Source organism: Marmota flaviventris, chromosome 4, assembly GCF_047511675.1.
Source record: "Marmota flaviventris isolate mMarFla1 chromosome 4, mMarFla1.hap1, whole genome shotgun sequence".
Lineage (NCBI taxonomy): Eukaryota > Metazoa > Chordata > Mammalia > Rodentia > Sciuridae > Marmota > Marmota flaviventris.
This window is the reverse complement of record NC_092501.1, coordinates 11691713-11710955: the sequence shown is the minus strand read 5'-3', so window position 1 is coordinate 11710955 and position 19243 is coordinate 11691713. Positions and strand designations below refer to the sequence as shown.

The 19243-nt window shown below is 47.3% G+C and overlaps 1 protein-coding gene across 2 annotated transcripts; it reads right to left on the bottom strand.

Moving 5' to 3' along the window:
• Positions 1 to 1145: 1145 nt before the first annotated feature.
• On the bottom strand, positions 1146 to 17940 carry Sfxn4 (sideroflexin 4). Of its 2 annotated transcripts, none has more exons than XM_027930063.2 (14): positions 17815 to 17940; positions 16234 to 16299; positions 14462 to 14536; positions 14051 to 14077; positions 13910 to 13964; positions 12615 to 12640; positions 11497 to 11550; positions 11358 to 11414; positions 11138 to 11203; positions 10087 to 10165; positions 9149 to 9264; positions 5855 to 5940; positions 4635 to 4752; positions 1146 to 1905 (listed from the first exon to the last, which is right to left on the bottom strand). In XM_027930063.2, exons 1-14 carry the CDS (start codon positions 17851 to 17853, stop codon positions 1828 to 1830), a joined length of 942 nt encoding a protein of 313 aa, XP_027785864.2. In that variant the 5' UTR covers positions 17854 to 17940; the 3' UTR covers positions 1146 to 1827. The 2 variants fall into 2 exon arrangements, with proteins under 2 accessions (XP_027785864.2, XP_071466963.1); XM_071610862.1 differs by having other exon boundaries at positions 17902 to 17930.
• Positions 17941 to 19243: the final 1303 nt, after the last annotated feature.

The following is a 19243-nucleotide window of genomic DNA, read 5'->3' as shown; positions in this document are numbered from 1 at the left end:
GGCAAGTGCTCTACCGTGGATCTACATCCCCAGCTCTTTTTGAGACATGGTGTTACAAAGTTGCCCGAGCTGATCTTAAACTTGTGATCCTGCTGCCTCAGCCTTCTGGGTAACTGGGATTACAGGATGTGCCACTGCACCCACCTCTTTTTTTCCATCTTGATCTCTACCTTTAATTTAAAGTAAGCCTGTGGCCAGACTGAGCCATCTAGTAGGTAATTTTTACTGGTTTTGTTCTATAGCCCTCTGTAAAACTCCTTTTTACTAAGTTTGGAAATAACTGTTATTCTAACCAAGGGAAAAGTGAGTCACAGAAACATTCTTTGGTGGTCTGGGTAGGGCATTTGGAGACATTGCTCCAGTACCCAAGTGTGTGGACACCTCTGTGCCACGCCCTGGGCTATATCCTGGGGCTACCCTGATAGCAACAGTCCCTGCTCTGCAGGCACATGAAGTCTTACTGGGGGGAGTAGGATCAGCCAACAGGTTGTACTTCATTGTGGCCAGACTTACATCCCACATAGGAAACATGGGGCACTATGGGAGCACCAGGCAGGGACACAGAGTTCAGCACTGTGAATTCTGGAGGCCTCCTGGAGGCAGCAACTGTGCAAGCCCAGAGCAGAGGGAAGAGCTTATGTGAAGGCCCAGAGGAGACCAGAGCCCATGGAGGAACAATGAGGAGAGGGAATGGCGAGAGATGAGTAAGGCAGAAGCTCCTGTGGGGCATGGCAAGGCATGGACTTGACACACTGGGTTGCTTCTCAGGCATGGTTTAGAAAAGCAGGCTGTGCATGGACTGGCTGGAGCTGGGCAGCAGATGAGGAGCACCAGCAGGGGGGGACTGCTGCACTGAGCTTAGCTGGCAGCAGAGATCATGAAGTGTTCTGGACTCTTGACTAGATGGGCCAATCTGCTGATCAGGAGGGAGGGGAAGGGGGTTAAGGCCACCAGGGCTCCTGTCCACACAGCCAGTGTGAGGAGTCCATGGGCATCCCAAGAGCCAGGTGCAGCAGGCAGCTGGCTAAGAGCCTCAGGACCAGGACTGTCAGAGGGCCCAGCATGGTGGCAGTGAGGCCTTTGGGTGGCACTGGTGAGAATAGTCTCGGCAGAATGGAAGCTGGGCTGATGCAGTGCGCACTGACTGTGGATGGACTTTTGCTTTTTTAATGAGGCAGTTTAAATGCTCCTGGGGAGGAGCCAGCAGAGAGGGAGGCTGAGGCCAGAGGGGACTGCAGAGGCTGTAGTGCAAGGCCCTGAGGTCCAAAGGGAGGAGCCCAGAACCTAGGGACAGGTAACCTTACATGGACAGGCTGGGTGTGAGTGGAGGAGGTTTGCTAATTGGGCGCCAACCAGGAGGTCACTGCTGGCCAACATCCTTGGTTTTCCGTGGAAGGAGGCAGAGAGCCTCCTGTCAGTGTGCAGCGGGTACAGCATAGTGGGCAGCATGGCAGGACTTGCAGGTTGTCCAGGATGGAGTGAGCCGAGGAGGGAAACAGGGCTGCTTGCGCTTATCTGGAGATGAGATGTCATTTTAATGCCCACATCCTGGGCCAGGTGCACCCTTCATTGTACTGTTTCAATATTCAACTTTAGACAAAGTTCATTAGTAGTTGCACAGTCCTCTCACAGGCTGCTGCTGATCAGCAGCCTCATGTGGGGCGTTGGTCAGGACACACTCCTATCACTTCTTCCACCAGCCTCAAAGTCCCTAGAAGCCATCCTGCTTCTAGGGGTTCCCAGGGACGTTCGGCAGGGTTTTCTGAACTAAAACCTGGAGGGCAGGGAGGTCTTCAAGCAGGAGCCAGAATCACTTATAACTGGCGCCTACACCCCTCTGTTATAGAACAGTTCTGTTTCTTCTGTCAAAGCCTGAATTTCCTCTTCAAGTTTACTGTACTTTATCTGAAAAACAAAGTTAAATCCTCAATATTTACACTCATGACTTCTGCTTTAGAAATCAAGTTTTTAAAAAGCATTTTCTGAGAGTAACCATTTCACTCAGTCCATCTCTTTCAGTGATATCTAACGATAGCAAAAAGGATCACCTAACTTCTTAAAAACTTGTTAATGGAATATTTCAGTTGTAAACAAATGTAGACGGGGTGCAATGGTGCAGGCTGTAATCCCAGTAGCTTGGGAAGCTGAGGCAGAAGGATCACAAGTTCAAAGCCAGTCTCAGCAATTTAATGAGGCCCTAAGCAACTTAGTGAAAGCCTGTCTCAAAAAATGAAAAAGGGGGGTTGGGGTTGTGGCTCAGTGGTAGAGCACTTGCCTAGCATGTGTGAGGCCCTGTTAATCCTCAGCACCACGTAAATATAAATAAATAAAATAAAGGTATTGTGCCATCTATAACAAAGTATTTTTTAAAAAAATGAGGGGTTGTAGCTCAGCAGTAGAGTGCTTGCCTAGCATGTACAAGGTCATGGATTTGGTCCTCAGTACCACATGAAAATAAATAAATAAATAAAATAAAGTTATTATGTCCAACTACAACTGAAAAATAAATATTAAAAAGAAAAGAAAAGGGCTAGGAATGTGGCTCGGTGGTTAAACATCTCTGGTACGACAAAACAACCAACCAAAAAATGTAGAAAGAATATAATGGTCTTCATGTGCTTATCACTCAGCAACAACCATTCACAAGCTGCTGGTCTTTCTTCCTTGAGCACCTCCCACACCCAGAAATGGGAGCTTTTTGTTGTTGATATTGTTGTTGGGGGCACGGTTACCAGGGGCACTTAACCTCTGAGTCACATCCCCAGCCCTTTTTGTTTTTTATTTTGAAATAGGATCTCACAAAGTTGCTAAGCCTGGCGTTGAACTTACCATCCTCCTTCCTCAGCCTCCTGGGTTGCTAGGATCACAGGTGTGCACAACCATGCCTGGATTTTCTTGAGTATTTTGAGGGAATTCTCAGATGTACCATTTTACTTACAAATACTTCAGTATGAAATTTCAAATGATTAAAAAACTTTTCCATGTAGTTATAGAACTATTGTGCTATTATCACACCTAACAAAATGAACAGCTATCCCTTCACACCATCCAATACCCATCTCTAGGCCCATGAGACTATAGGTGGTAGCCAGCAAAGCTCTGGAGGGACAAACTCCCTGGCCAGTTCTAGAAGGCAATGCAGCCTCTGGCCTTCCTGAGATGCCCTGGGCGCTGAACCCCTCCCATCCTTGGGCTTCTGTGAATGCAGTTGGTCACCCAAGATGGGACAGGGAGGTAAGGATCCCCAATAGCCCAGGACAGGCATTAGGTACCTCCATACCCACTCAGCAACAACCATTCACAAGCTGCTGGTCTTACTTCCTTGAGCACCTCTCACACCCAGAAAAGGGAGCTTTTTGTTGTTGATATTGTTGGGGGCAGGTATTTTCAAGGTCCAGCAGATCTTGGTGCTTGGGGCCACACCTGGAGATGGACTCCACTTCCTGCCTCTGGTCTCTTGAGATTTCCACACTCAACCCACTATCCTTCCTGAAAATACCCGTGAGAGACTATTACCTGTCCCCCAATGTCTGTTCTCTTCTTCCCCAGCAGCAGAATTTTAAATAGGTACAGAATAAATATATAAAGAACAACCCTTTTCTGAGACACTATTTCTATTACCTTGGACTCTCTTCAATAGATAAGGAAACAGAAAATTGACCAAGATAATGGAAAAGCTGGGAATTTGAATCCAAGCAGTCATTACAAATTAAATTACAATATATTATAAACTGTCTCTAGAACTGTGCTATCACAGTAGCCACTAGCTGCATGTGAGCACATAAGTTAAAATTAAATTTAATATTCTTGGGCAGAGGATGTTGCCTGGGGGTAGAACACTTCCCTAGCATGTGTGGAGCCCTAGATTCTGTCCCCAGCACTACAAAATTAATTAATTAATCAGAGTAATAAAATTCAGTCCCTTAGTTACACTAGCCACATTTCAAGTGCTCGGAAGACACATGTGTCTAGTGGTCATCACATTGGTATAGACAGGGACTGTGTCCACTACTGCAGAAGTTGTGATGGATGGGGAAGTGCTGTGAAATATGGAGAATTTAAAAATTCTTTAATACCTTTTAGAGTTTTTTTTTTTTTTTTTTTAATATTCCAGAAAACTATTTATGATATACTGTTAAGAAAAACAGAATCCTTGGGGCTGGGGATGTGGTTCAAGTGGTAGCGCGCTCCCCTGGCATGGGTGCGGCCCGGGTTCGATCCTCAGCACCATGTACAAACAAAGATGTTGTGTCCGCCGAAAACTAAAATGTAAATAAAATATTAAAAAAAAAAAAAAAAAGAAAAGAAAAATAGAATCCAGGGCTACTATTGTGGCTCAGTAGTAGACGGCTTGCCTAGCACATGTGAGGCACTGGGTTTGATCCTCAGCACCACATAAATAAATAAATAAACAAAATAAAGCCACTATGTCCATCTAAAACTAAAAATATTTTTAAAAAAGACAGAATTCAAAACGACAAGATATTTGGGAAATGGAATTATGTCTAAATATTATTTTGTTTTATACTTTGATAAAGTTTGTATTTAAAAAATAATAATTTATATTACTCTCATGATCATGAAATAAAAATCCCATTTTCCCTCTGAGAAGAAATCAGAGACAGGGGACTTACCTGTCCAATTTGTGGAAACATACTGAAAGACACGGGCACCATCACCCCCATCACCAGGAAAGTACAGGACAGTTTTAGGGTCCATAAGGATTGTGGATTTTGCAGGAAAAACTGGGTTCTAGAAGACACCAGGTAAAGCTCACAAATTTTACTAAATATTTTGGGGCTGGCCTACTCTCATGGTGGCTAATCCCGCCTCCTATGTAGCTGCAGTCCCAGGCCATGGTTACCAGGCAGTGAAGCAGCCACACTGGCAGCTCAACATGCAGCAGCACTAGGAGATGAGTGCTCCTGCCCTTGCTCATCCGACCCCAGAGCCTGAGAGGTCTGTGTGGTCACCAACCCCTCCACAGAAATGAGGAAACAGAAGCACTGGTTTTTGTTCAGGTAAAGCAACCTGCCCCAAGCCCTACAGCACAAAAGGTCAGACTCCAGAACCTCCATTGGTCCAGACAAGGATGTGACACTGACCTTGACCTTGGGAGAGTGTAAGACAGTATAACACGCATAGACCCCAGCACAATGGTCTGAGATCAGGGTCTGATGGAGGCTGTACCCTCCTGCCTCAGCCTCCAGGTCTCTGGGATTATAGGAATGTGCCACCATGCCTGGCTCTCAAGCTCATTTAAAACCTGCTCAGTTGGGGGAGAGGGGAGCTTGAGCAAAGTTCATAGCACATCAGAGCTGGGCAAACCTGCAAATCATCCAAATCTATCATTCTAGAAGTAAAGGAATGTGGCTCAGAGAGTCCTCTGACATGCCCAAGGACACAGAGCAGACTCAGGGCAGGGCCTGGGCTAGCTTCCAGGATTGCTGCAATGTGCATCTCTGGATTTCCACACCTCCCCTGATCAATCATCTTAACTCTGAGAGGTGCTTAGCAGGAAGTTCACTGAAGCCCCCTCCTCCCACTCTCCCTCTAGTCTGAGTATCAGAGAAGTTTTATAAGGGGTTTGACCTTCAAAATGTTATTTCTACTTGGGGAGATGAATGTCCCTCTTACCTTGTTTCTTTTTGGTACCAGGAATTGAACCCAGGGAAACTTAACCACTGAGCCACATCCCAGTCTTTTTTATTTTTTATTTTGAGACAGGGTCTCACTAAATTGCTTGGGGCCTCGCTAAGTTGCTAAGGCTGGCTTTGAACTTGGGATCCTCCTGCCTCAGCCCCCTGAGCTGCTGAGATTACAGGCATGTGCCACTGTGCCCAGCCCCTCTTACCTTTTAAAAAAGTAGGTGAAGACTTCAGGAATAAAAGCCGAGGTCCCAAACAGCACTGCCCTGGAGACTGCTGTTTCTCTAACGGCCTGATAAAGACGCAAAGAGAACAGCTCAGGACACCGAGTGAAATGAAAGGTCTTGTGACAGAGATGAGCCAACACAACTCCCTTTCCCACCCAGAAAAAGAAGGCACTGGAAATAAGTGAGTGACACTTTCACTGTCCTCTCCAGGCCAGGCGCAGCAGGACGGCAGAGATGGCGCCAGGAGGAGTAAAAGAGGATTTACCTCCCCAAACCCACAAATGTGTCCATCAGGCCACAGAACCACCAAAATGAGCTCCCACCACGTAGGAACCAAGGCAGCTTCCAGACAAAGCCTCAGAACCAGATGGCAGCCTCGCTGGAGGAAACCTTGGATCTGCCCCTTCTGTCCATGGTGTATTTTCCTCTCAACCCAGGTCTCTGCCTCATAGCCTGGACCTGGACCTGCTCCCCAGGGGTTCCTCCCTACCCATGGGGATGTCAGCAGAAGCCCAGCTGAGTATGCTGCTACAGCACCGCCCCTCTCAAGACCAAATGTCAGGACCCAGCCCTCACCTGTGGGATATAAAGTGTTCTACAGGACCAGGGGGCAGCTCAGTGGTAGAGGCTTGCCAACATGCATGTGACCCTGGCTTTCACGCCCAGAACAATGGGGAAAAATTTTTTTTAAAGTATCATCTTTTTTTCTCTACTGTATCTTGCTCCATGTGTTAAATATTAAACATTAAATTCCATATATTAAGTCAGGTGCAGTGGTGCACGCCTGTAATCCCAGCAACCCAGGAGGCTGAGGCAGGAGGCTCACAAGTTCAAGGTCAGTCCCAGCAATTTTAGAGAGATCCTAAGCAACTTAGCAAGACCCTGTCTCAAAATTTAAAAAATAAATAAAAAAGGCTGGGGATGTCGCCCAGTGGTTAAGCACTCATGGGTTCAATCCCTGGTACAAAAAAAAAAAAAAAAAAAAAAAATCCATATGTTAAACACTTAATGGTATAATTGTATGGATCATAAGCACAAGACCATGAATTCTTGAGTGCAATTTTAGGGACTCTGAAGAGAATATCTGACTATAAAATGGTTCACATGTTAACTTTATTTATTTTTTTGGTACCAGGGATTGAACCCAGGGGAGCTTTGCCACTGAGCTGCATTAGCCCTTATTATTTTTTAAAATGGCTGGTCTCAAACCTGTGATCCTCCTGCCTCAGCCTCCTGAGTCAGGACTATGTTGTTGTACCTAGCTTTCACATGTTAACTTCAGAGCCAGCCCCTGAGCAGAAAAACAGCACTCTCCTGTGCTCAAGAACAAGCAAGGGCTGGGGACATGGCTCAGTGGAAGGACACTTGTTTAGCATGTGTGAGGCCCTGGCTTCCACCCCTAGTACCACCAAAAAAACATACAGGCACACCTTTCCCGCCTTCCCTCCGCCCCTTCCTCCCCTTGCTGTTTTCCATGACTTGGCTACAACCTACCTTCCCAGGCTCCTCTCCTGGGGCCTGCGGCCTGCCCTCTGCTCATACCACCACCCACAGACCGTACCAACACACACCCACACTGGGCTCCAGGCGTCCCTGGGCAGGGATGGCCCTTCCCCACCCAAGATCAGAAGGAGCTGAGAGGGTCATTTTTAAAATAAGTTTCAAGAACATGAAGTAAAATCCTTTGGCTTCAGGAAAAGAACAGGGGCTGCTGAGCATGGCGTTTCCACGCTGGTGTGCAAGATGCCTCTGTCCACCTGTCCTGTGTGCAAAACAGAAGGACATTCCAAACAAGATGCCCGTCATGGGTAGACTCACCCCTGTTTGCAAGTGAGTAGCTTACAAGGCCAGCGGGGGAACAACTGGGACCGACCTCCTGAAATCTGACCCCAGGTGCCTTATTACAATCAGATATTGCTGGTTACGCAGTTTCTGAAATTTTAGCCAAACAAAATAAGCCTTTCAGTGACAGGGAAACACAGAAGACTGCTTACGCTTACGCACAGTGGCAGACACTATTCTTAAGAGACAAATACTTTTTTTTTTTTTTTAAAGCAGACGATCAAGCCTTTTTTTTTTTTTCCCCCTTAATTGGCCCTTATGCAAGAAATGAAATTTCTGCTGGTGAGACAGACTCAATGTCTGTCAGGCCTGAGCTCCCTGCCCTTGGGAGCCTGGGTGGGTTCTCCTGGAAGCAGAGGTTCTCACTGATAAGGGCTTGGGTCTCCAGAGCCCAGCAGTGCCAGGCAAGCAGAAGAGCTAGGCGGCCATGTGCTGATTACCACTGGCTCTCGCTCTTCAGCTGTATGAATGGCTCAAGGCAATACCACCACCTGGAAGTTAAAACTGAGTGGAAAATCAAGCATGCACGAGGCCCTAGGGTCAATTCCCATATAGAAAAAAAACCTATATGCATATTTATACATATATGTAATGTACTTATACGTATATAAGCACACACATATACATACATCTGTGTATATAAACATGCATATGTATATGTATAAATATGGGCATATATGTATATGTGTGTATATAATTTTAAAAGTCCCTATCCAAAGTGAAACTACCATAGACCATTCTAGTTTCTTATAAGTGAAACACTCATGGAGGCTACTTGCTGAATTGAACAAAAGAATAAACTAATGTTAAAAATGATTAATAATTGAGGACATTTAAATGAGTTTGACTTCAGAGGACTGGATTTCTTTCCCAGGCCCATCCTTGACAACACACTGGTCTCTACAGATGAAGATGTTAGAGAAATCTGCTGTGAGGTAGACAGAGAGCAGTAGGGCAGGGCAGGCTGGGAGGGGGTGGTCTCCAAGAGGGCCCCCGGCAGCACACGCTGGAAGGATGGATACTGAACGGAAGAAGGAGGCCTCACCCTAGCTCATACGATGCCCCCCATGATGGTCAGACTTATGGACCAACTTGGCAAAAGTACCCAGTTATTGAACCAACCAAGCTGCTGATGTGGGGTGTTTTGCTATGGGATATGTTCACATCTACAATCTATTGACACAAGAGAAAAGACCCTCCTCCATATGTGGATGGCCATTAAAGACCTTAAGGGCAAAAACTGGTTTCCCAAAGAAGAAAATGCCTCAAGACGGAAGCACTGTCTAAACCAGTGTGCCATCTTCTAAACTTCAGGGTGTAAAATGCAGAAACTCTTGGTGGCATGGGGTGGGGGATGGGAATAAGAAAAGAGGAAACAGAAAATCCAACTCTGCCCAAAGGGCCAGCAGCTGAGCTCCAAAGCCCCCGTACCTTTCTCCCAGCTCTTCTGGAACGTCCTATGACATTGCCATCCTTGTCCATGACCTCAATCCCTCGGACAGGCTCCAAACTCCGAGAAGCAAAAACATTCATTCCACTGACTTGTGCTGTGGATGTAAGGAAAAGAACATGAAACCAAAGGAAGAGTTTCAGCCCAGAAAAAGGACATCTTTAAAGGGCTGTGTCCATTTCAGGCCCTTCTTGGACAGTTGCTTTCCTCCTGACCCTCAAATGGTCACCTCCCACAGGCCCAGCCGACCACTTAGGCTTTTGTAACATAATTTTCCCAATGATGTCATTCTGCCAACTCTTCAAACTGCTTTGATTCCCAAACCCAAATGTGGAACATGAACTAGTGAACTTGCAGGCTGGTGAACACAAAATATTCAGTGAATACCTCTGCCACCCCTTCTGGAGTCCGATCGCTAGGTTGGAATTCCTATACTAGTGCTTGCTTGCTGTGTGACCCTCAGCAAGTGACTTAATCTCCCTGTGCCTCAGTCTCTTCACCCGTAAGTGGGAAGAATATTTCCTACCCATAAGTTGCTGTCAGGATTAAGTGAAGAGGTGGAAATAGAGGGTTTGTGCAGATAGTCTTTAGAACATGGTACGTGGGGGCTGAGGGTCAGCTCCATGGTAGAGTACTCGCCTAGCATGCATGTGGCTCTAGGTTTGATCCCTAGAACTGAAGAAAAAAAAATGTATTTGTGTTTCCAGGCTTGTGTTTGTCCTCTGAATTAAAAGGGTATCTACAGAGAAAGTGCCATCTCTCAAACCACAGACCCCATCTGGGCTTGAGGCCCTGGTTGCAGATGGTGGGGGCCATAAGTCTCAATGTGGCCAAGGGGGCCAGGGTCTCTGGAGACAGAGGAAAACTCAGAGCCCACAACAACAAGCAGAACTGCATGTGCCCAGCCCTTATAACTCACCAAGAAAGACAATCGGTAAGGCTCTTTTGATCCAAGGGTTATCCAGATGATACTTCATTTGTACCAAATGTGGAATTAACTAGAAAGAGAGAAAGATCCTATTGCACGGAAACAAAAAAATCAGCCAAACACACCTAAAAGCAAAGCTAAAACACTGACCTAGTCCCAGGGCAGATGGTGGCAAGTGAGCACATGCATTTTTTTTTTTCTTTTAATGGTGCTGGGGACTGCACCCAGGGCCTTGCATGTGCTAGGTAAGTGCTCTACCACTGAGCTACACTCCCAGCATTTTCACTTGTTTGAATTCTTGCGACACTGAGGTGTTATCCTTGTTCATTCCAGGAGTAGCTGAGGGCTTGCTTAGCTTATATACTTCGTCCAGAGTCAGAGAGCTGCGAAGGGCTTGAGCCAGGATGGGAATTCAGGCTTGTCTGACTCTAGTCCACATTTTTAACCATTTCAGTGTCTGGGCATTCAAAGCAATACATAACTTGAACAAGACATCTGTGCAGCATAAGTTAATTTTTAAAAAGATAATAGTACTAAGTACAGTCATCCCTCAGTATCCATAGGGGATTAGTTCCAAGACTCACCCGGGATGTCAAAATCAGAGGCTTCTCCAGTCCCTTATATAAAATGACATATTATTTGCATATAACCTATCCCTATCCTCCCATAAACATACTCTAAATCATCTCCGGATTTCTTATAATGCCTAATACAAGGTAAATGTGATGTAAATAACTATTATACTGCATTGTTTAAGGAATAATGACAAGAAGAAAAAAAGCATTTGTATATATTCAGTTCAGACACATTTTTTTTTAAATACTTTCAATCCACAGTCGGTTGAATCCATAGGTGTGAACCCAAAGGGCACACTGGGCATGCCTAGAAATTCAGGGTCCTGATTTTGAGGTGACAGGCCCACAGTCACTTTCCTATTCACACTTCCCAAGTCGTTTAGGTTAGAATATAAATTTATAATCAGAATAAAGCTTTTTTGATTCTGAGGAATAAAAAAGATTTGACAGGTTATAAAAATACCTACCCCAAAGAAGGTCGAAGAAGCAATTACTCCTGCTCCTAATAATATTTTTGCTGGTAGACTGTGACTCTTAGGGAAAAGAGAAGTACATAGTTAGCAAATGCACAGTTTTGCCCAGCAAGAATAACTTAAGAAACCCAAACCACACACACAGACAAAAGAAAAAAAACCTCCAAAAGAAATAACCTCAAATCACGTCCCTTCTGGGTTTCAGGACACTCACGTAACTTGTGTTTCCATTGACCATGGTGAACCCTGTGGTGTAGGCATATAAGGAAACCTGCAGAATGAAAGGCAAGCGGGCCTCAGCCTGGTTTCAAGCACAACAGAACCCAATACCGGGAGACAGGAGGAGATACTACCTGGGGTAAAATCATGGACTTCATCCCTTTTGCTGGCATCATTGACAAAAATACCTTGAAGAAGAAAATGGAGCAGAGTCGCACGTGTCTGGAGGAGGCAGAGCTGGCAGCAGCACAGGACTTCCCAAGGGAGCCGCAGCACTGTGCCCCCCAGGGGCTGGGACAGCAGGAGGGTGGCAGATGCATGACTGCCAGTGGACAAGCCCGGATGGGTGAGCGAGCACCCAGCAGGCCCTGAACCAAAGGCTCCGAGGACACTGGGAGCTCCTGCAGGTCCACGTACTTGCCAAGGGAGGCAAACAGGGGGCAGGTGTGGCGCAGTGACCACCCAGGGACGTGACAAAGAGCACCTCCCAGTGGGAGGACGTTCCTGGAAGGGAGTTCAGTGTCCCAGCTGAGAAGCCCTTTGGGGGTGGTGGGGGGACTTGGGGAAAAAAGGTGCTATTAGTTTAGACCTGAATGTTTCCCAGAGGGGCTGTAACTGTGTGTGTTAAAGGCTTGGTGACACTAGGAGGTTGTGGCATGAAGAGGTGGGCCTGGCGTGAGGTCTTTGTGTGACTGGGGGCATGACCTCAGAGAGGACTGTGGGACCCCAGTCTCTTCTTTTTCTCTTTTGCTCACAGTGCCACGAGGTGAGCAGTCCTGCTCTCCCCACACTTCCACAGTGGTGTGCTGCCCCAGGCCCAGGAGCAACGTGGCAACTAATCATGGCCCAAGACCTTCAAAGCCAAAGTACATCTTTTCTTTTCATAAGCTGACTATCTCAGGTATTTGTTCTAGTGACGGAGAGCTGACTGACACAGGAGGTAACAGACAATCACAGGAAGCCTGTGACTAGTTGCACATCTTAACTCACGGGCCTCTTCTATGGTGCTTTGTATAGTAAGAGACCAGAAAAAGGACACCCTGGTGACATGGGCCTTTGAGAAGCCTGAGGCCTCACTGGTAAGTGGGGTGGGGGTTGCCGATATGGGAACAGCAACAAAGGCCACAGGTGGGGTCCATGGCCATCATGTTTCAGGAAGGCCCAGACAAGGATCCAGCGCTGGGAGACGTGGCCAAGGTCAAGAGACAGTTCACATCCTCCCAAACCTTATAGTGAATGATGGCTTACTCACCGTGGGCACCGTCAAAGGCAGGAAAGCTGGCAGAGAAGAGCAGAGCATCAGTGACCATGGCTGCTAAGGCAGAGGTGGCCTCCAGGGTGCCGCTCCCTAAGGCCCTTCTCCAGCCTCCCCAGGGCTCAGGCCTCAGGGAACGATTTATACCCCCCATCCCACAATAAAAATAACAACCATGTGCACATGGCAGAAAGTTAAAACAGCACAGTACAGAAAGACCTAAGCAGAGGGCTGCCACCAGCCCTCCCAGGCCCTCTCCCTGAAGGCCAGCGGTGTACACACTTATCACCTTGCAGGTGAAGTCTGGGATGGTCTCTCAGGATGTCCACAAAGCCCTGCTTACAGATGGCCTTACCGTCCACACAGGGTGACTATGCACTACCTGATGCTAAGTTTTCCCCCCTTAATGCTTTTTTTTGGTACTGGGGATTAAACCCAGGGTACTTACTTAACTGCCGAGCCACATCCCCAGCCCTTTTTATTTTTTGAGACAGAGTCTCACTAAATTGCTGAGGGCCTTGCTATATTGCTGAGGCTGGCTTATAAGTAGTCCTTACAAGAGGCCAGCTCTGATCCAGCTTTGACAAGCTGCATCCTGGCTTGCTCCCGGGGCCTGAGGATGCAGGGTGAGATTTACCCACAGGCCTGGTACTTGTTCCAAAAGCCCAGATCTTTCCACAGGACTGAATCAGCTCTGGGTCCTGAGCCTGCTCTTCACTGTCAACACCAGACCTTTCAAATATTCTTTTGAAGCTGTGGCTTCCAGAATTTCCACAGAAATCCCTTTAGGGAAAAAGTAGAATAAAATAGAGCATGCACTCAGGCAAGGTGGCACAGGCTATAATCCCAGAGACTCAGGAGACTGAGGCAGGAGGATTCTAAGTTCCCCTCAGAGGGGACTGTGGGACCCCAGTCTCTTCTTTTCTCTTTTGCTCACAGCTACCACGAGGTGAGCAGTCCTGCTCCACAGGACTCACAATTTAGCAAGCCCCTGTCTCAAAAAATAAAAGGGATGTAGCTTGAGCAGTCGAGTGGGTTCAATCCCCAGTACCACAAAAAATAAAATAAATAAATAAAGCAGGCAGGGTTTTCTGCAAATCATATCTTCCCAACACACTTCTTCTTCTTTTAGTTTTAGATAGACACAATATCTTTATTTTTATTTATTTATTTATTTTTAATGTGGTGCTGAGGATCGAACCCAGGGTCTCACATGTTCCAGGCAAGTGCTCTATCAATGAGCTACAACTCCAGCCCTTCCCAACCCACTTCTGAAATGAGAACCAGCTCACCTGCAGGTCGGAAAAGAATGGGTATCAGCCTGCTGCTGTCAGGATGCACGGTTGACTTCAAAGGGACAGATGCAAAGGTTAGTTGGAGGTTTAGTTTTGTGATTTTAGGAGACTAAAAACTAGAAAGGAGCTGAAACTTACGAGGCTTCTTTTCCAAGCATTTTTAATCTAAAAAGAAAAAAAAAACAAGCAATAGCCTTTTTTTTTTCATACTGGAGATTGACCCAGAGGTGTTTTAGCATTAAGTTGTATCCTCAATCCTTTTAATTTTATTTAGAGACAGGGTCTTGCTAAGTTGCTGAGGCTGGCCTTGAACTTATAATTCTCCTGCCTCAGCCTCCAGAGACACTGGGATTGTAACATGCCCAGTTCTATGTGGTTTATGAGATGGAATTCTAACTAAATTTAATAAACTAACCCAGTTTTGCAAGGCTGATCCCTAGGTAGTATGTACAGTGACAAGACTGATGGCCAAAATGCCACCTGATTTCACACCATGCACAATAGAACCACCTAAAGGCAACTGGGCACAGCTGAGCACATGGGACATACCCTCTGGTCATCCACGTCGAATCTGTATGCATCTTCACTGGTAAACAGCAGTTGCCTTGATTTTTCTATTTTTTCCTGTAATCAAGTACCAAGAAATCAGTCATCTCAATACTGTTCAGATTTTTACTCACCAGCACAAGCGGAGCAGTCATCAGTATTTTAGCTGCACACCTGATTTCAGTGTGCAGACTGAGGCTCTCTACCCTGAAATTTTCCATTAGGATGGTCCCACATGTCACTCAGATTTAAACCTTCGGCCCCGCTGGTGCGGCCAATTTCCCAGCTTGTTGACATTAACTACCTTCCTGGTTGCACAAATTAGAACACTGGCAGTCCCTCCTGTCTTACCTGCCACAGGTCTAATCAGTTCAATTCCCTGAACTTTTCTTAATCTGAGAAAGAAAATCAAATACAAAGGACAATATAATCTTAGTGTGACTGCCTACTCTAATCCCCTTAGAAGTAGTAACTGTGAAACATTCGATTATATTTGCTTTCATTTTATTTTTCAAAACCAATTATTCCCTGCTATCACTACCACTACCCCCACCAGCCCCATCTCATCCCTCCCCATCCTATCAGAGGAAACCACCATTATGAGTTCAGGTTCAGGTATACCTTTCCAGTCCCTATTTTTATACTTACATATACACGAACACATGTATCCATTAACAAATAGATAGCATATACTTTCTGCATCTTGCTTTTTCCACGAAACTTTGGACATCATGTTTTGTTTTGTTTTGTTTTTTGTGTATGTGTGTGTATGTGTATGTATCTAGTCAAACCCAAGGCCTTGTACCTACCAGATAAGCACTCAACCAATGAGCTACATCCTCAGGCCTCAGTGTTTCACTTAAGTGGAAACTTAGAATATATACAATGTTAAATGGAAAAACATAGGGCTGGGGGTGTGGCTCAGTGGTAAAGTGTTTGCCTAGCATGTGCAAGGCCTTGGGTTTGATCCCCAGCACCAAAAAAAGACACACACACACACACACACACACAGGTAACAAGTTCATCACTTTAAATGGCTATTGGGCGTGACCCTGCAAGGATATGCTACATTATCTATTTTCGTGCTGATGGGCACTCAGGTAGTTTCTGGCTTTTATAATAAAACTGTAAGAAACATCTTGAGCATGAATATGCAAGTCTCCCTTAGTGTCATACCCTGAAGGGTTATTATTGGTGACAGGGCATCTCCTCTTCATGCCCAGTGACGCTAGTTCAAACCCTCATCTTTCATTGGGATGACGAGCCATCCTCAGAACGGCCTTGCCCTCATACTGATCCTTCTGGCTGTCACCACACAGAGACCAAACCCTCATACTTGGCCTCAGAGGACAAATGCCAACCCTGCTCAATTCAGTCACACACAAAGTCCTGCAAGATCCTCTTCTTGCATCAAAGGCCTGGTGCTATCTGGCCTTCTGCCCTGGGCTTTGCTGACGGCCCCTTGCTGACAGTTCTGCCCCACTGGCTCCCACGCCAGCCTTCTCTCACCTACCCAGACACAGCGGCCTGTTCCCTTGGGGCCTCGGTCAAGGCTGCTGACTGGCTCTGGCTGCCTGTCCTGCTACACAGAAAGATAGTCTTGATTCTTTCCGACTTTCTGACCCCAGATGCAGGCGTGCTAGTCCCTGCTAACCAGATGTATGCTTATGTTTATCACTCTTTCACTCTAACAAGCCCATTTGAAAGGAATAAAACACACACACACAATCTTCAAATTCAAAATAAATTCACCATCTCTGAAAACAAGAACTTACAATTGAAGTGATCAAGTTTGTAGGATCTAATAATTCTGTCCACTGAAGAAGCCTCTGAACAAAAGACTGAAGGAGAAAAGACCAGAAGGGTTAACAGAAAAACAGACATATGGATGCAGTAACAGTGAACAACTTCTTTTCTTTTTAACTTATTATGGCCTTGTCTTGTGTTCTGCCTTTTAGAGGAATCACCTCCTGGAGTCCTCATAACATGCCCATTTTAGAGGTAAGGAAACTGAGGCTTAGAAGGGCTCCTGGATGGAGTCCAGGCCACACAGCCAGGATCAGGCAGCAGTCTGTGACTGACCACTCAGGATCAAGCTGCCATCGAGTGTTAACATCCCAGACTCTGCAATCAAACACACCTGCGTTCACGTCCCATATATGACCTCAGAGGAACAACCTAGAAGGTCTCAAAATCTCTTTCCTGGCCCTCTGGTTTCTGTAAGGCTTATTAGCCCCAATAGTAAAGAACAGATAGACACTCCAGTAAAGCCTTGGTCAGTGCAGCTCAGATCACATGCAGAGAAGAGGCTCCCAACCAGGCCCCAGACTTTGCAAGGGTTCAGCCTTTAAGTCCTGGCTCTACCCAGAGAACTGGAATTCCTGGTCCTCTCTCAAATTCTTCACTCAAAATAAAGCTAGGCCCTACTTTTAAGTCAAGGCTGCAAGGAATGCCTGGGGCCCCACTGTCCAGCTTGCCCTGTGTGTTATGGAGCATGGGAATGGGGTAAGTGTTGGGATAGACTTAGGTATAGCAAACACACCTAGCTTTTAAGAACTGTACCAAAAATGAGTCTAATAACAACGGGAGGCTGAGACAAGAGGATCCCAAGTTCAAAGACAGCCTCAGCAGTAGCGAGGGCTAAGCAACTCAGTGAGACCTTGTCTCTAAATAAAATTCAAAATAGGGCTGGGGATGTGACTCAGCGACTGAGTGCCCCTGGGTTCAATTCCTGGTACCCAAAAAAAAGTTTTTTAGATTACATGTTGAAATGCTATTTCGCATCTGTTGGGGGTTAAATAATACATTATTAAAACTGGTTTCACCTGTTTCTTTGTACTTTTTAAATGAGACTTCTGGAAAATTTTTAAGTACCTCTGTGGCTCAGGTCACATTTCTATCAGCCCTGGAACTTCCTGTGCAGGGACGACCTGGGGTCTCACTGAGTGGCTGGCCTATCAAGGGTGGGAGGCCAGGAACTCCTGAACATACCTGTATCTCCCCAAACTGCTACTGGGCAACTCAGGCCGCACACACCAGTAGGACCAGGCTGGGGGGGGGGTGGGGCGGGTAGGTGGGAATCTGGGTGGTGACCTTGCGGCGACCCTCCCCAGCCCAGTCTGGGGAATAAAGGATGCACACTAACAGCCGCCGTGGCCACCCGCAAGCTTGGGTTACCCCTCCGTCCCCCTTCCCCGGCCTGCGATGTGGTGGGAGGGGGATGCATCCTCCAGGGCCATTCAGGGACTAAGGACAGGAGGCGCAGGGCAGCCACGTGGGCCGCCAAGGTCGCCAGGGCCAGGTGGCTTCCACGCGGCGTGCCCTCCCCGCCCCCAGCCGCGCGGGCCCGGGCGTACTCGGCGTTCCGCGATCCAGAAGCGCACGTTGGGCTCCATGCGTCTGGCGGCGCTGGCCTCGCGCTTCCTCCTCTTGCTGGGACCTACGTAGGGTTGGAGTGGCTGTCGCCGCCAGGCCGGGCGCGGAGGAGGAGCTGGGCAGCGTGCCCCGCCCACACCCGCGCGCGCGCCGCTCCTTGTCACCACGCGCACGCGCCCCGGCTCCGCGCCGGGTTCCAAAGAGCCGGCTACTCCCGCGGGCAAAGTCCGCTGACCCCGCTCCGCACCTTAGTGGGTCCTACCAGGCCGGGTCACACGGGGAATCTCAGTACTTGTTGAGAAGACCCTAGCAGCCTTGCGGGGGGCCGTCCACAACCTCGCCCTCCGCTCCTGCCGCGCCTTCCACCGTGCGCCCGAGCTTTTGGACATTACCCGCGAAAATCCCTTCAGTTGCCCTTAATGTCCGGTGCGCACTTGGTGGGTACCGTCTGAGCGAGCTACCTAATTTGCAAAGCCCAGTGAAAATGAAAGCGACGCACTCCTTAGTCAACATTCACAATTGCAAAAGGGCAAAGGCGGAATATTAAACCGAGGGTAGAGACCCGCTGCCAGTCCCTGGCATCTGGCTCTGGGTTCATTGTTTTCCAGCGTTTGGCCAAATCTACTTCTTCTGTTGAATGTCTTCCCTCCTCTGTCCCATCCCTGTCCTCCATCATCAGGGTGGGTGGAGAGTGAGTGCACTTGAGTTCATGGAAGCTACCAGTGTGTGTGTTCAGAGGGCCTCCGAAGTCCTGGGCTAGGGGACCCTGCACAACACTTAGCTGTTCAAGTTAATGTCCCCTGGTCTGTATTCTCATCTAAAATGAGGATAACCCATTGTTCCAATTTTATGGGTTTGTTGAAGATAAAGGGAATAAAACCTGTAAATGACCCCACAGCGTCGGATCCAGTGTAAACGCTCTGTATTGGCAATGAACACAGCCGCCTAGTTCTCCCCCGTGGCCTTTCCACCCCCGTGGCCTTTCCACCCGGGAGGGGAGTCCAGCTCAGGACTTTCTTCAGGTCTGTGTGACTTCACTCGTATTTGGTATTTGCTCAGCTCATCTGACTCATGTTCTAAAGTCTTGAGCAGTTCTCTTCTGGGAACCCTCCCCTGACCTCTCTGCTGGGTAAGGTGTGCCCTCTTCAGTGTTCCTTCCCATACACCCACTGTGCCAGATGCCAGTGTTACAGCAGCTGCATGGTCCTTGTTGGCTCTACCCTTAAGGTGTCACAAATCCAATGCAGCTGGCCTCTCTGCTTCCCCACCTTGGAGCCCTACAGTTCAGTTTTGTTTTTTTTTTTGTACCAGGTACTCAGGGATTGAACCTACGGGCACTTAACCACCACACCACATCCCTAGCTCTTTTTAGAGACAGGGTCTTGCTAAATTTCTCAGGACCTCACATAG

Coding starts and splice junctions, on each gene's coding strand:
- Sfxn4 (XM_027930063.2), bottom strand. CDS start 17,853: ATGGAGCCCAACGTGCGCTTCTGGATCGCGGAACGCCGA. Junction 16,300..17,814: donor TCTGGATCGCGGAACGCCGA/GTACGCCCGGGC, acceptor TTTCTCCTTCAG/TCTTTTGTTCAGAGGCTTCT. Junction 4,753..5,854: donor TTCACCTACTTTTTTAAAAG/GTAAGAGGGGCT, acceptor GGTGTCTTCTAG/AACCCAGTTTTTCCTGCAAA.